This window comes from Capricornis sumatraensis, chromosome 3 (genome assembly GCF_032405125.1).
Source record: "Capricornis sumatraensis isolate serow.1 chromosome 3, serow.2, whole genome shotgun sequence".
In the NCBI taxonomy this organism is placed as follows: Eukaryota; Metazoa; Chordata; class Mammalia; order Artiodactyla; family Bovidae; genus Capricornis; species Capricornis sumatraensis.
Window position 1 is genome coordinate 80,747,083 of NC_091071.1, and position 16,515 is coordinate 80,763,597.

The following is a 16,515-nucleotide window of genomic DNA, read 5'->3' on the forward strand; positions in this document are numbered from 1 at the left end:
CAACATTCATGTACTCAGAGCATTGTTACTCAAAGTATGTTCCATGGAACCCTAGTCCTGAAAATGTCACATGGACAAAAGCACCAATGGGCATATGAATTTTGCAAGTGGGAAATTAAGCTTTTTGTTTGCTTTGCAAGACTGAGAGCTGTCATGTACATTAAATTAAATGTGCATTGTGAAGCTTCAGGTGAGGCAAAAGGAAAAATTAGAGTAGGGAGGGATTCCCAAACTTATTTGACCCCAGAACCCTTTTTTTTTTTCCTTTCCTGGGAAACTGTTTTCTCTGAGAAGTACTGTCTATCCCTCAAAGCGAAGGTCTCAAATACATGGTTATCTTGAGTCAATGGTGCAGAGAGTTTATATTTTCCACATCCTTCCCAGACCTTCCCAGACCCCGGCCTCTTCACGTCCATTCTCACATTTCTCCCTTTTCTCTGTATGATTTCATGGACTGCCTGAGATCTTATTTTCATTCTATTATTCTAAAACAGTGCTGCTAGCACTCATACAAGTGGGTAAAACAGAGAGGTCCATTTCTAATGAACAACAAAAGAAAACCTTAGCAGCTAATTATGCAAATCTCCAGCCCAAGCTGGACCTTTTCACTGCACATTCAATAATGCCATTTTAATACCCAAACACTACAAAACAGGCGAAATCCAGAGTCATAACAGTCATGAAAAGGAGTGGTGAAGTAATTAAAGCAAGAAGGGAGTCATGACTCAAAGGTCATGTTAGCAGTTCCATTAAAACTTTAAAAATCCTGGCCAAGTAAATTAAGCCTCCCTGTGCTTCGGTGTAGCTATTTAAGAGGAAATAAAAAAGCAGGATTAGTATTACTGAAAGCAGTATTATAAGCTGTCCACGTATTTTCTACCTGAGAATAAAATGTTCCATTAAGTAAGTTTTAGAAGAGCAGGGCAGGTGTGCACTGTCATGGCAAAGCAGGAATGGAAGGGAAAAAGTACTCCAGCAAGAAAAAGCATAGTCCATAAGATTCCATGAGTCCTAGCTAACTGGAACGGTTTGGTAGGAGAATGTGTGGTGGAGGTCATCTGAAAATGACAAAGTATGAATTATATATGTACTGTTGTTGCTGTCAAACACATGAAACAACACAGATTTCACTAATCAACTGTTGCCTGGAGGTGCCCAAACCTCTTCATCAGAATCACCTCTTTAAAGATACTATTAGCAATTCACGAATATGCAAGCTCCTGTCCACGGACTTCTCAAATCAGAATAGCCAGGGTGAGTCCCTGGAATCCATCATTTCAAAACTCCTAGGTGATTTCCGTGTGGGCATGCTAAGTCGCTTGAGTCGTGTCTGATTCTCCAGGCAAAAATACTGGAGTGGGTTGCCATGCCCTCCTCCAAAGGATCTTCTGGATCCAGGGATTGAACCTGTGTCTCCTATGTCTCCTGCCTTGGCAGGTGGGTTCTTTAGCACTAGTGCTGCCTGGGAAACCTCCCAGGTGATTTAGATGGTGGTAAACTGTTGGGAATGACCAGATGAGAATAATTTGTAATTAGATTTCTTAATATTCCTATGTAAATAAGATGCTTTTAATGGATTCGAAGGGGCTTCCCAGGTGGCTCAGTGGTAAAGAATCCACCTGCCAATGCAGGATATGTAGGTTTGATCTCTAGGTGGGGAAGATCCCCTAGAGAAGAAAATAGCCACCCACTCCAGTATTCTTGCCTGGAAAATCCCATGGACAGAGGAGCCTGGGGGGCTACAGGCCATGGGGTCGTAAAACAGACACAACTTAGTGATTAAACAGCAGCAACAAATGGATTCAGAAACAGTTTGTTCACTTAAATTTATCCTCTGAAATCTTATTAATAATGCTAAAGGCTTCCCTGATAACTCAGTTGGTAAAGAATCTGCCTGCAATGCAGAAGATCCCGGTTTGATTTCTGGGTGGGGAAGATCCACTGGAGAAGGGATAGGCTACCCACTCCAGTATTCTGGCCTGGAGAATTCCCTGAACTGTATAGTCCACTGGGGTTGCAGAGAGTTGGACACAACTGAGCAACTTTCACTTTCAAATGTTTTACCAGTCTCAGTTGTTATGGATATACAGGCACACCTCTTATAAGACTTTGGCATGAGGTGTTTAATTTTATAAATTAAAGGCAAAAAAAAAAAAAAATTTCTGTCTTTCTATGGCTATGGCATTGTGAAACCAAAAACAGATTATTGTTTAATTTTTCATTAGAGTCAGAGGAACATAGCTAGATTCTGTTTTACTGAAGAAAATTTTATGTTGAAGCTACTGAGAAAAGTTACAGATCTAACAAGACTATGTCCAAGATTATCAGAGACGGACAATCCCAGTTGCAGATTCTGACCCACTGTATTGTAAGACACTCGCTTTGGCTCATATAGACTCCCCTGATAGCTTGGTTGGTCAAGAATTCGCCTGCAATGCAGGAGACCCCTAGTTGGATTCCTGGATGAGGAAGATCCACTGGAGAAGGGGTAGGCTCCCCACTCCAGCATTCTTGGGCTTCCCTTGTGGCTCGCTTGGCAAAGAATCCGCTTGCAATGTGGGAGACCTGGGTTGGGAAGACCCACTGGAGAAGAGAAAGGCTCCCCACTCCAGTATTCTGGCCCCGAGAATTCCATGAACTGTATAGTCTATGGGGTCACAGAGTCGGACACAACTGAGCGACTTTCACTTGGATCACATGTCTTAAAATTTGAAGATAAAAGCAAACAGTCATTCTATTTACAGGTTTACAAAAAAAAAAGTGTAACAGTATCATTAAAAAGTCTCTAACTTAGAGGAGAGTTTTAAGTAAGTTTTTTTTTTTATTAGAAAAACCTTACATAATTTTGGCATAGGTGCCAGACCACTAAAATGTCTGATACATAGTATTGACATTATTGACCATTTTACTGTATTATCAATTTCTGTCATGGCATTCATTCTCTGGTTGTTGAATAACCTCAAATTTTTTTTTTTTTTTGAAAAAGATTTGAGGAATGTTGAAATTTTTTTTTAATTGAGAAAAGGGCTATATGAGTGGTAGGCCAGTGGGCGTCCTGTGTGTGTGTTTGTGTTAAATTGTTTCAGTCATGTCCGATTCTTTGCAACTATATGGACTGTAGCTAGCTAGGCTCCTCTGTCAGTGGGATTCTCCAGGCAAGAATACTGGAGTAGGTTGCCATTTCCTTCTCCAGGGGATCTTCCCAACCCAGGGATCAAACCCACATTTCTTAAGCCTCCTGCACTGGCAGGCAAGTTTCCTAGTCTCCTTTCATTCTGAGATTTACCTTTATCCTGTTAGTCCTTATGCTATATAACACTTCAATCTCTGTTAACTCGTATTGACTTATATTTGCTGTTGTGAGCATACATGTCCAGCAATCTGACTAGGACATTGTGGAAAAGGCCCCTTTAGAAATACCACTATGTTTGAACTGTGTAGTCTCTCTCTGAAACGTAATCTAGGCTTCTTCCCAGTACTCTGAACCAAAGAAACCATATGGCCTCCTCACTGGCATAATCTGAGCCATTCTATTCCCAATACAGTACCTGCCTTGAAGCACTTCACTCCATTGAAACTGTGCACCTCTCAGCCTGATGGGTGAATCTGATGGTCAGTCCTGATTGACCACACCTGGAACTGTTCTTCTGGAACAGGAGTAGAAATTAAACCCTCAGTGGGTGGAGGAAAATCCCATCTTTCCTATTCTGCAATGTTGGAAATTCCTATTTGCATAATAAAACTCAATACTACTTTGCTTTAAAAAAAAAAACATCTTTTGGAAACTCATTGAACCTAATGAATGACTTCTTTATCTACAGATTTCTCAAAGGATAGCTCTGTTTCCTGTTCTCTACAAGGAGAAAATGAATGCCTTATTACATTCCTACTAACTACAGATAATGAAGGGAAAACCGTCATTCACAGCATCAACGAGAAAGGTGGGTGGCTTGCCTTCCCTTGTCAGTGATAAGAGATACTACATGGGAAAGGAGAAAACAACCAGAAAGATACTCTGGGTAGCTTGCCAGAAAAGACATTTCCAAATTTTTGATTTCCCAATGACTGAAAGATACCTATTGAAAGGTTTGGTATGTTCCAATGTCTCTTATTAAGACCAAATACAAGAGAAGAGTGTTCCAATCCAAAAAGGTGGCTGATGAATTATAGAAAGGTGGACCAATTAGATGTCAGCGAAAGGTATGGTTTTCAGAAAGACTAACAGGGAAGAGGAATACAACAGTCTAAGAGAGCAAGCTTTGAATCAGGCAGACCTTGGGCTCAGATCCTGCTCCACCACCTCAGTGACGTTTTGGAAGATACTTGCTCTGCACGTCTCTATTTCCTCATCTGTAAAACGGGAAAAACAACAGTACTTTCTTCTAAGGGTTGAGTCAAGGATTAAGTGAAAAAAATGCATGTAAAACATGTACTGGTTAATAACTTACCCAATGGGTCATTAAATGACAGCTGAGTCAGAAAAGGCATGAGTGACAAAGAAGGAAGGAAGTAATCTCTACAGGAAGTCAGAGTCCATCGCTTCTTATGAGTTTTCCTCCATACCAATTCATGGAGTCAGCTTCATTTTCAGCGAAGGAGAGAGAGAAGCGTATAGCCAGGGGAGAAGAAAATAGTGAGAAAAGCACTTTTGTTGCGACGTTCTTAAGTTTTAGTGAGTTTCACCTGGGGAGCTTGTTAGACTGCCCGTGTCCTGAGTCAGCTGGCCAGATATGGCCCAGGACTCTGCATTTTAACACTTCTGCAGGCAACTCTGATACAGCTGGCTTCTAGGCCTCTTCTGGGCGACTCTGACCCTCACAGGCCTGCCTGCCTGCTTGGACACTCACAGGTGCCTCCCCTTTTCTGTCTTCGGTTAATCATGTGCCCCTAGACCTCTGCAGTAGAACGAAAGCTGCATGAAATCAGACCTCTGGCTCTTGTCATCAGCCTCCTCTCCTTTCCCCCAAAAGCCTGGAGCCCAACTTCTGGCCCAGAAAATAGCAGCAAGGCAGGCTAGAAGGCTGAGGTGTTGTGTTGTGTGTGCTGGTCTATCAATGGGCTGATGAAGCATTGAGTCCTGAATGTGAACCCAAGAGCACCAAACTGCCATCGCTTGAGAGTGTGAAAAGCAATGATACCATTATCAAGAAGTAAGCTCAAAACACTGTGAACTCACCAAGAAAACAAGATTAGAAAAGCACCACATTGCAGTGCTCAGGGTCAGGGAGAGGTAGAGGTCAGCACAATGCAAGATGCAGCTGTCTGATGGTGACCTTGCCGCTCAGATGGGCAGAGCACTCCTGGAGACTTGCGCTTGCATAGCTCCCGTAAATCAGCTTCTTTGAAATGCATACATATTGTCTACGGCCATACCACCCTGAACACACCCAATCTCGTCTGAAATGCATACATAAAGGGCACTGTAGAGGCCATTAGTTAAGGAAATTTAAGGGGATTCCTGCTGTACCAAGAAGAAATACTTTATAGTACAAACACCTGCCTCCTCATTATCTGTTTTCTAAAGGCAAATTCTTTACCTACACCCCTGCCCTCTGTGACCATGGTAATGGCTTGAACTAGTTCTCCTGAAATCAAAGCCGCTCCTTATACTATTAACTCCATTGGAAAAGCAAGTTTCAAGCAAAAATGAAACTTTCCAGAATAGGTTCTGTTTTTAATTCAAGGACTTTTGTATCTAGTTAATTTTCTTTTTTTTTCTCTCTCTCTTGTGAAACTTGCCTTTGGTTGCTAAATGCTTCCTCATTACTGAACTGTTGGGTTTTTCTTCTTTTGTCCACACAATAGGGGTGGCACGTCAACATGCCATCTTTCAGAGAAGCCCTCAGCTGCCCTGATGTCTCTTTATTAAGGCTTTTTATTCCCTCTCTGCTTTTGCAGCAGGAAAAAGTGAGGGGGAAATGACCTCCCTAAGGTTTAACAGGAGTCCCCTGACAGCTTGAAGGATGCTCCTTTCCTGGTAAATGTTCCCAGATAGAGCAGAACTTCCGGGGGCCCTGCAGTCTGTTGTTCCCTCTCACAGCTTTAAGACCAGAGAGCCTCAGGGCAGCTGGATGGAGGCACCCGGAGAAAAGAGGCAAAATGAGAGAGGAGGATGTGAAAGTTAAGGAGTCCCAGGGTTCTCCAACCAGATAGAAAAAGATAGCCAAGTGAAGAGTCACCATCAGTGTGTGTGTGAATCTTCACTCATCTATTTTCCAGAGACACTTTCAGCAGACAAGAGCCGCATCCATGAGAACCACGGTGAATGACAGCTGGGGAGGCTTCCTGGCACAGATAGGAGTGTAGATCTGACACCCACAGGTTCCACCTTGGAGATTCCAAGCCTTGAGGTCGTGAGGACAGGAAGGGAGAAGGGCCTTCGTTGTGACACTACTATTACTGCTACTAACAATAATGGCAGCTGTCATTCACCGGGCCCTTATTAACACCCTGTCACGTGTTATCGTATGTGTTCTACATGTATTAATTTAACGTTCTCAACAACCATGTAAAGCGGGTGTTGCTGTCATTTCCATCTTATGGGTAAGGAAATCGAGACGTTAATCATTTGCTAGGTCCTGCAGCAATTAAATCCTAGCGCTGGTTGGGATCTCCGGCAGTCTGGCTGGGCACCCGTGCTCTTAACTACTGTGCTATAGTGCCTCCCACTGGCTGAACGAGCATAAAGAAATCTGAATCCTCTCCCATAGAAATGCTATGCAAACCACATTGTATTGTTAAAATTTCCAGGTAACCTTTGTATAATTTTTAACTAGAGGATAATTGCTTTATAATGTTGTGTTGCTTTCTGCCATACAACATGAACCAGCCATAATTTTATCTATATCCCCTCCCTCTTGGAGCCATCCTCCTGCCTCCCATAAAAAGTATACAATAAATTAATTTTAATAGTATGTTTTATTTAATCCATTACATCCAAAATCTTATGTCAGTGTACAGTCAATATAAAATTGTTAATGAGATATTGTACTTTTTTTTGTTATCAAGTTTTCAAAATCACTGTGCATTTCACACTTAACACAAAGTCTAATTCTGAAAAATCACATTTCTAGTGACTATTGAGCTATAGCCACACGTGACTGGGCTACCAGATTGGCAGTATTAGAAATTCAGCACCTTAGAATTAGGTGCCGCACTGATCTGGACTCAACAGACAAGCCTGGATGGCACACAGTGATAGAGAAAGCCTTTCCTCCTACCTACAACATGTCTTCAGTATGAGCATCTCAAGAGATACCAAAGAGAGTATGGAAAGTGGAGATTTCTTCTGTGTAATACCTGCTCTGGAGGCTGGACCAAAATCCTCGCTTGAGAAATGTTTAATTCCCAGTGACTCTAAATTCTTAAAATGATTATCTCCACCAGGCCATGCCCGCTCCTCCTATATTTATTGCCTACCAGAGAGCCCTCCTAATTCATGTTCTGGCTTCAGGGTCTCAGCGAGCTTCATTTTGCTTCGAGCAAGAACATTCTATGCTCCACCCCAGACATTTCATAGTCAAAGATGTAGCCAGTATATACTCTCATGGACACAGGCTTGCCACTTTCTTTGCAGGAGTGTTGCTAACCTATTAGAAGCAGCCATGGTTCATTTGCTATTCTAGAAACCGTCTTTAGATCTTCGTACTGTAGTAGCTATTTCATTAACTCCTCTACTTCTTTCTGCCTAATCACCTTACATGGCTTTTTGGCTAAAGAACAAAACTGTGTAAAGCCAGGCGTCATGCTGTTAGAGGGTCATTAGTCCCGCTCAAATTCAGATCAGCTATAGATCTTACCTTGAAAGCAGCATGACTCGTCCTGTGTGTATAACTCTCCTTATTAAATATCTAAAAGCAATAAGAGTTAGGATAAACTAAGCATGATTCGTTTCCTCCTGAGATGCCATGAATTTGCCTCACTTCTTGCAGAGGGAGGCAGATATTTAATGATAATTTTTATGGGGATTTTTTTCCCATGGTAGCAGAGGGAGAGCTTAATTATAATGCTTCATTAAGAAATGTATCATCTCCCAGGCTTATTGCAAGTATTATTAGTCATTCTGCTGTCAATGAGAGAAGGTACTGTATAATTACAAAATTGTATCAGTATCATCAATAGAGTCAAAATAACATTTCATAGAATGTTTGAGTAGAAAGGACTATACAGAACACCTGATTTCTCAAACTTCCCTGGAGATAAGAATCACTTGGGATATTTTAATAATAAAGAGTCTGTGGCTTCATCCAAACCAACTGAATCAGAATCTCAGGGGATGGGTCTAGGAATTTCAGAGGTGGGTTTAATAAGCATGAGCACCTGGGCTTAATCTTATCAGGAAGGTAAGGGAACACTGAAGCCCCACACCTTGGTTTTACAGACGAGGGCACTGGGGCTCAGAGAGATGGAGAGATTTAATGGATTTCAGGCAGGTACTGTCCATCATATGGGAATGGAACCCACCTCTCCTGAACCCAATTCAGGAATTTTCCAAGACATCAGGGCACTGCATTAGAGTGAAAATAAAACTGAAAATCATGATTATTTTCTGTCTATATATTTTAAAAGGAAGAACAAGTAGTGTCCTTCTTGGGGGTAGGTTGTATTTAATTTTGAGTTAATCTCCTATACGATTCAAGAAAATCCATGAAAAAGTGTATATGTGTGTACACATTCCATTTCTAGTTTGTCTTATACTCAGAAGAGGTCATCTTTAGTAAACTACAGTCTTTTCACTGATCCTTTAAATACTCCATGTGTATTAATTGTCACTCTTTTGAATTTTAATTCTTTTTGAGTCAGTCATTCAAGTATATATCCATTTGCTTTGAATAATCAAGTTCTTACTTTATCTTTTGTTTTCTTTGAAGAAATAGGGCTATCCTTCAACAAGTAACTCATTTTTAAAAATTCAGCAAAACAAAAGAGATTATTATCTTTCCTCTACTGGAGAAAAATTATGGTTTGAAAATTTAATGAGAAGTGTTTTCTCTGCATCAGAACATTAATTGAACAATCTCCTTAATGTAATTTTGTTTTCACAGACTGTCCAAAACCTCCAAATATTCCCATGATCATGCTGGGGGTTTCGCTGGCTATTCTTCTTATTGGAGTCGGCCTACTGTGCATTTGGAAGCTCCTGGTGTCTTTTCATGATAGGAAAGAAGTTGCCAAATTTGAAGCAGAAAGGTCAAAGGCCAAGTGGCAAACGGTATGCGCACACCTAGGGGCTAGCTGCTCCTTGTCCTGAGGAAAAGAAGGGGTGTTGGATTTCTTCTGCACTAAGAGTTAAACTGTCACATTCTTTCTCTGCTCCTTTCACCATGTCCCCAACAGCTGGTTTCTGTTCTGCTTTGGGGACAAAGGGACCTCTGTCCATTATCTGGAACTCAGTCCTCACAGCATTCATTTGTCTCTCATTGCAATGAAGATTTCCCCTAAAGAGTCTCATGAAACTGCTTATACTGTTAGCTACTTAGGAACATCAAGGCAACACATTTTATTCTTTACCACCAGAAGGTTCCTGCAGGCCCCATTTGACAAGCATACATGCTACACCTAAACATTTCCATAAATCGGCTGTTAGAGCTAATGGAATAATGTTCAGGAGTAGTATGACAGTTCATGCCAATTTCCATGGAAATACTCATTACTCATAATAGGTTAAAAAAGTAAGGCAAGAAGACTTTTAAAATACCACCCAGTTAGCTTTTCTGAATAGCATCCATTTTAAACAGCTACCTGAGGTGGGGGGAGATCCCTCCAAAGTATCGACTTTTAAATATATGTACTCAGTAGATATAATTCATGTGTCTTCTCTTCACAGTGGGCAAACACAAAACAGGACTCCAATTTTCCGTGTTTCTTTTCCACAGGAGAGATAATTACATTTCTAGAGGCCCATAGAAACAATTTCATGGTTTTAATTTCATCTCTCCCTCTCTAATGGTGTGTCCAGCTATCTGATAGCAATTACCTTACACTGCTGATTCTTAAAACCATGATATCACTGGAGAAGATACAGGCAAATGCAATACTCCTTTGGGTTCATCTCCCCAAACAATTGATGTTAACGCTTTTTTCTCTAGTTCTGTAATGATATCTTCCGTACCTAAAGCAAATGGAATTTTCTGTTTTAGGCACATTTATCCTAATAAGGGATGTTATATTTTATGCAGTTATTTTGAAATAAATATAATATATGGTGCAGAGCAATAGACCATGAAAATTTTATCTGCTTTATCTTCCCATTAAAAATACCTTTAGACGCAACAACAAAATGCAATGTATGGATCTTGTTTAGATCTTGATTTGAGCACTCTAATATATATTTTTTGACAACTGGAAAAAAGTATTGACCTGGGTATTAGACTGATAGCAAGAAATTATGGTTAATTCGGTTAGGTAGGATAATGGCATGAGGCTTTGATAGAAAATAATTAAGGTTTACAGTAAAAAAGAAGTGAAAACTGGGTTTGCCCTTCAATAATTCAGCCAAAAGAGAGAGAGAGGAATAGTTGAAGTAACTGTGGCAAAATCCTGATAACCCCTGAATCTGGGTGATGGGTCTACAGAGGTTCATGATATGAATTTCCTCTTCTTTTGTGTATGTGTGGACTTTTCCTAATTAAACAAAATCCTTAGTAATGTAAAATGAGGATTTGCAATGAAGATATAGTTTCTATCTCTAATGAGGTAAAAATGTAACCTGTCAAGTTAGTTTGGTAACTTAGAGCCCAGTACTATGAAGCCAAAGTACTGAAGCAATTAACATCACCTGACTCCCTGGCCATAAATGTTGTTTTTAACTCTCACCAACTGTCAAGAAAATGGCTGGAAGGGGTCAGAAGGCAATTGGGTTAAACAATGTGACTAGTGTGTTCATGCCAATCTCAAACCCCCAATCCATCCCTTACCCACCCAACCCATTTCCGCGGTCACCATAGGTTCATACACACCAATATGTAAAACAGGCAACCAACGAGGGCCTACTGCATATAGCACAGGGAACTCGATTCAGTGTTCTGTAATAACCTAAACTGGAGAAATTTTTGGACAAGAAGCAAACAAGAGCGTGATTAAGTCAGTACAAAATGCAACAGCAGTAGTTAGTTGAAAGACCACGAGCCCTAGGCAGTAGTCTTGATGCTCCCATTTTTGGATGTAAGAAAATTGAGGCTCAGAAAGGATAAGAGATTTCCCAAATTGCTGCTTTACGATGGAGCTGAAATCCTAATTGCAGCCTTTTCTTCCAAGCACAGCCTTGACCGTCCTAGAAATAATAGGCAGGTGTTCTGAAAACAAGCACTTGGGCAATTATATGATGTGTATCTACTAACCAGCACTTTTTCATGTTCTCCGACAAAGGCATGAATCCTGACAAATGATTAATATCTTTAAAATAACATTTTAATTAACAGTTAATTTCCCCCAAAACATGAATTGTTTTCCCTTAGGATGCAGAACATGACTGAAATTCAAATGCTGAATTTTTGTTGTCTCTTCACCGAAAGTGGAATTAAAATATGCATTAAACAGATAAAAGCATAAATGAAAAGTATTATTCCCTGTTAAAATGAGTTTCTTTGAATAACAAATGTTTGATGTTCTTGACTAGATAATGACTAGGTCATAATTATTCACTTGGATGCAAAAGAGGTTTAATTCAAATTATTCAATTCAAATTTCACTAATATGTCCTATTTGAAAAAAAAAAAAAAGAAGAATGCTGCTCCGTGCATCCATTTTGGGGTTTTTTTATTTGATTTTTTTTTTACCTAAAACCTTTTGCCTCTTGAAGAACTGAATTTGGTCTTCAAGCCCAGGGGATCTCAAGGGACAACAGTGGGATCTTCCAACCCCTAGGCCCCCATTAGACTCTAAAGGTGATAGAGCTCTGGATAAGAAAGAGCTTTGTTCTTGCCTCCTAAAATATTTCATTAATCAACTATAAAGAAAGGTTACCTCTTATTACACTTTTAGAAATGCCCCCCATCCATAGTCTTTATGAAAACACAAAGGGAAGATATTTAAATCCATTTTTGATTAGACATTTTTTCCTAGGATGACAAGTCATTAACTAAAGGCGAAGAACGTTCAGTCTGACATTCGTTACAGTCATGGATTGATTTTGCACTGTGCTAAGCAAATCAGGTCTACATTTGGCAGTTAGGCAGTCATTAAGGCAGCTGTGGGTCATGACAGAGAGCTTTCTTATTACCACTTTTTCAAGCTCAAAAAATGTGCCATTACATTTGTAAAATCCACAGCCTAAATTAGCACCGTCCAGAACTCCTGGGGGAGTCAGCCTAGTGACTCCAGAGGGTTGGAGGAAACCTGACCTTGTTTAAACAGTGCAGGAGGGCAGATCCACTGGAAATGGAGCCAGACACAAGCCCATGTCTCAGCTGGAAATCCTAGGCAGAGAGGCTGCCACTGGCACGGCACTAAAGGAGGCAGTGCTGAGCATCACCCCACTTCCTCCTGCCAACAACATTTTATTTGAACTCATCCTGCTGAGTTCTGATCATCAGCTGCGCCCAGCAAAAACTCTACTGGCCCGCATCAAATGTACTTGCCTTTACCCTAGCTTTAAGCTTCCACCTTACCCTCGTACTATGTTGGGATCTGCTTCGTCCACCACCCCTGTTAGCATGCCCAGACCCTATGACTACCTTTGCAAGAGACCTCCTCCCACCTGCGCCGGCCAAATATTGTAAACTTTAATAAACAAAGTTGCTTCAAAACATAGAAAGAAAATTGCACAATCAAAATGAAACATTCAACAAAATATCTGCCCAATAGCATTGTGTATCCAGTCAATTGCAACTCAAGTCACCTCTTTTGTTGTGCATATCAGCTGTGTTTAGTGTGAGATGTGGGATGCCTGACATGATCTGGGATGGGATCCACAAAAGAGCTCCTAGTCCTACAAGCTCTGCCCTGGCCCTACTCACAGCTTGTTTCCTCTTACACAGCGTCTGGTTTCCTAAGTCCCTCAATTCCTCCTGGACAGTGCCACGCCCATTATTCCCAGCCTTCACATCTCATGTTCTCCCATCTTTCCTCTTCAGTCAAGTCCCTTATTCTTCTGCACCCAACTTAAACTTACTAGTTTGCAATTAAATTAATCTCTTAAATTTAATAGAATTCCACACATGAATTTTGTTTGTGAACAAGACTCTGCTTGCATCTAAGACCACATCCATCTGCCATATACCCTCCAAATCTCGAGTTCTTATTGCAGTAGGACTAAATAAGGACTGGAGAGTTCTCATGATTATCCAAGCTGACCTCAGGAGTAGAAGCAATATAGTGACTTGGCCTTCACTCGTCACCCACCACCAGGGAACCTCTTCTTTATTTGCTCTCATTACTGAGATAGCATCTCTCTGCAAAAGCACATGGAGAAAGGTAACATGTTGCTCAGTCAGAGGTAGGCCACTGGCTCTGGGCAACACAGAAACAGGTGCAGGTGTGATGCCTCTTCACAATGAAGATACTGCAGTGCATCCAAGGGAAACAAGAGGGAGAGGCCAGAGAATGGTTTTCAATTTTATTCAGTTCTTCTGAGAGCTGAGAGAAATGTACTGAGAAAGCAAATACAATTGCATTGGTTTTTTTTTTTTTTTCTTCAAATCTATGCCTAGAAAATGCTACCATCTCTGCCATTCATGGGATAAGGAGACCAAAGTATGATAATTTGGAGAGTCAGAGGTGGCACCCAGACTCCATACATACTCAAAAATGGATTTGGAAATGCTGTGCTGATTCCCAAAGCCCAGAAATGGGGCATATTTTTAGCACCCTATCCAGGACCTTAAAGAAAGGAAATTCCAAATGCAAATAAGTTATATGTAAGTAGAACTGATGCTGAAGCTAAAGCTCCAATACTTTGGCCACCTGATGGGAAGAACTGACTCCCTGGAAAAGACCCTGGTGCTGGGAAAGACTGAAGGCAGGAGGAGAAGGGGATGATGGATGGTTGGATGGCATCACCGACTTGATAGACATGAGTTTGAGCAAGTTCTGGGAGTTGGTGATGGACAGGGAAGCCTGGTGTGCTGCAGTCCCTGGGGTCACAAAGAGTCAGACACGACTGAGCAACTGAATTGAACTGATGAGAAGCAGGATTTTTTGAGCATTTACTATGTGCCAGGTACCTGCTGAAGTACTGTCCTCATGGACCAGGTGGGCACTTTGGTAATCCCTCTTATGGACGAGAATGCCAAGATTCAGAACTGCTTAAGTAAGGTTACATGGTAGAGTGGGGTTAGAACTGAGGCTTTCTGAAGCTAAAGTCTGCATGACCAACCTTGGGGAATGGGAGGGAAGGAAATGTTCCTTATCCAGATATTGTGTGCCTGCATGGAACAATGAAACTGAAGGAGAGAAGTTGGAGGCTCAAGTTGAGCATTTATTCAAACACCTAGAGAGCTTTGGGCTGTCTGGTCCCAGTGTTGGCCCCTGGGCACACATCTACATCCAGACAGAGCAATTGAATTATCCAGGCTTTGCACACAACCTTTCTACTGCCCTGGGGGCAACGCTGTTTTGCCCAATCCTCCTGGGGACCAGTACTCTGTCATGAGCCCGGCATCCCACATGCCCAGCTCTTGTGACTTTCTCCTTCCCACACTGTTATTCTCTAGCAAGGGAAAGCCACCAAGTTCTTTTTACTATGTACTAGCAGGTGTTGCCTGGAAAATCCCATGGACGGAGGAGCCTGGTAGGCTGCAGTTCATGGGGTCGCGAAGAGTCCGACACGACTGAGCGACTTCACTTTGACTTTTCACTTTTATGCGTTGGAGAAGGAAATGGCAACCCACTCCAGTATTCTTGCCTAGAGAATCCCAGAGACTGGGGAGCCTGGTGGGCTGCCGTCTATGGGGTTGCAGAGTCGGACACGACTGAAGCGACTTAGCAGCAGCAGCAGCAGCAGCAACAGCAGCAGCAGCAGCAGGTGTTTGCTGTTCCATGAAGCTAGTTGTAACTCCTTCTGAATTTTGGTTTCACTTTAGCAAGATTATTTGTGCCCTAGTTTGATGCTTCTCATCATCTCAATGTATTTCTTAAAGGTGGATACTATGTCCATTTCTTAAAGGTGGATACTTTTATTTCTTTTTATTTTTATTTTGTATCAGATTGTAGCCGATTAACAATGTTGGGATAGTTTCAGGTGCACAGCAAAGGAACTCAGCCATGCATATACATATATCCATTCTCCCTCAAACCCCTTCCCGTTCAGGCTGTTACATAACCTTGAGCGGAGTTCCCTGTGCTATACAGTAGGTCCTTGTTGGTTATCCATTTTAAATATAGCAGTGTATGCTTGCCCATCCCAAACTCCGGACTATCCCTTACCCCAACCCTCCCCCCAGTAATCATACATTGGTTCTCTAAGTCTGTGAGTCTGTTTCTGTTTGGTAAACAAGTTCATTTGTATCATTTCTTCCTAGATTCAGCATATTAGGGAGATCATATGATATTTCTCTTTCTCTGTCTGACTTCACTCAGTGCGTATGTCATTCATCTTTGTATGCTTCTAGCAGTTCACTTTTCCCATTTTTATCTTTCCCATTTTACTTTTGGGTCACCTGTTGGTTCATTCTCTTCATTTGACAAATTCTGAGTGCCTGCTGTGGGCTAGTTGAACTGTTTTCAGCTCAGGTAAAACAGCAGCGAACAAAGCAGCCATTTTTTGTTCCTTGTGCATTTCCAAAAATCCAGGATTTAGTGCATTTCCAAAAAGGGTAAGATTTTTAGGATACAGAATTATTTTTCATAATAAAAAACAATGAAGTAAAGTATATATTTTTAAATGCTTAAAGTATGACATATCAAATTAATCAAAATTATTCAAATATCTTCCAAGATTAAGCCTAACTTTCTTTTTCTAATCTGTAATGTACACCGAAATTATTCAGATATATTAAAACTGTGTAGTAACAAAATATACACATACTTTCATTTGAACCATTTTTTTTTCTTTTTTAGGGAACAAATCCACTGTACAGAGGCTCCACCAGTACCTTTAAAAATGTAACCTATAAACACAAGGAAAAACAAAAGGTTGATCTTTCCACGGATGGATAGAACTACTTTATGCACAGACAAATTTTGTTTCACTGATATGAAATGTTATTGCACTATTTAATTTTTCTCTCTTTGTTGTTTTAAGGTTGGTTTAAGATAATAATAGGTCATTGGGAGATCAGTCATTTTCTGTGTGAAGGTTAGAGACGATGTTGACAGTTTCAAAATAAGAAGAGAGATATCCTTAGCATGGGGTGACTTTGGGGATCATTTCAAAAATACTAACTCTGCTGCATTAATGCCTCAAAAAATCATCAGAATGATTTGTGAAGGCCTGATTTGCATTTGAAAAATGTTTGAAATTAGAATCTCATTTATTACAGAAATACAGCTACCTGAAGTCTTTGTCTCAGCAAAGTCACAAATCCATATGCCACATTATATAGTCAAATTTGCCAATGAATTCTAAACTTTTAGTAA

General features: G+C 40.8%; 1 protein-coding gene across 1 annotated transcript in view; it reads left to right on the plus strand.

Moving 5' to 3' along the window:
• ITGB6 (integrin subunit beta 6) overlaps positions 1-16,095 on the plus strand; it is an 82,324-nt gene extending 66,229 nt beyond the window's left edge. Inside the window, exons 13-15 of the mRNA XM_068967756.1 lie at positions 3,822-3,941; positions 9,045-9,211; positions 15,997-16,095. Of these exons, the coding sequence (XP_068823857.1) occupies positions 3,822-3,941; positions 9,045-9,211; positions 15,997-16,095 (386 nt within the window). The remainder of the gene's footprint in view (positions 1-3,821; positions 3,942-9,044; positions 9,212-15,996) is intronic.
• The last annotated feature ends 420 nt before the right edge of the window (positions 16,096-16,515 follow it).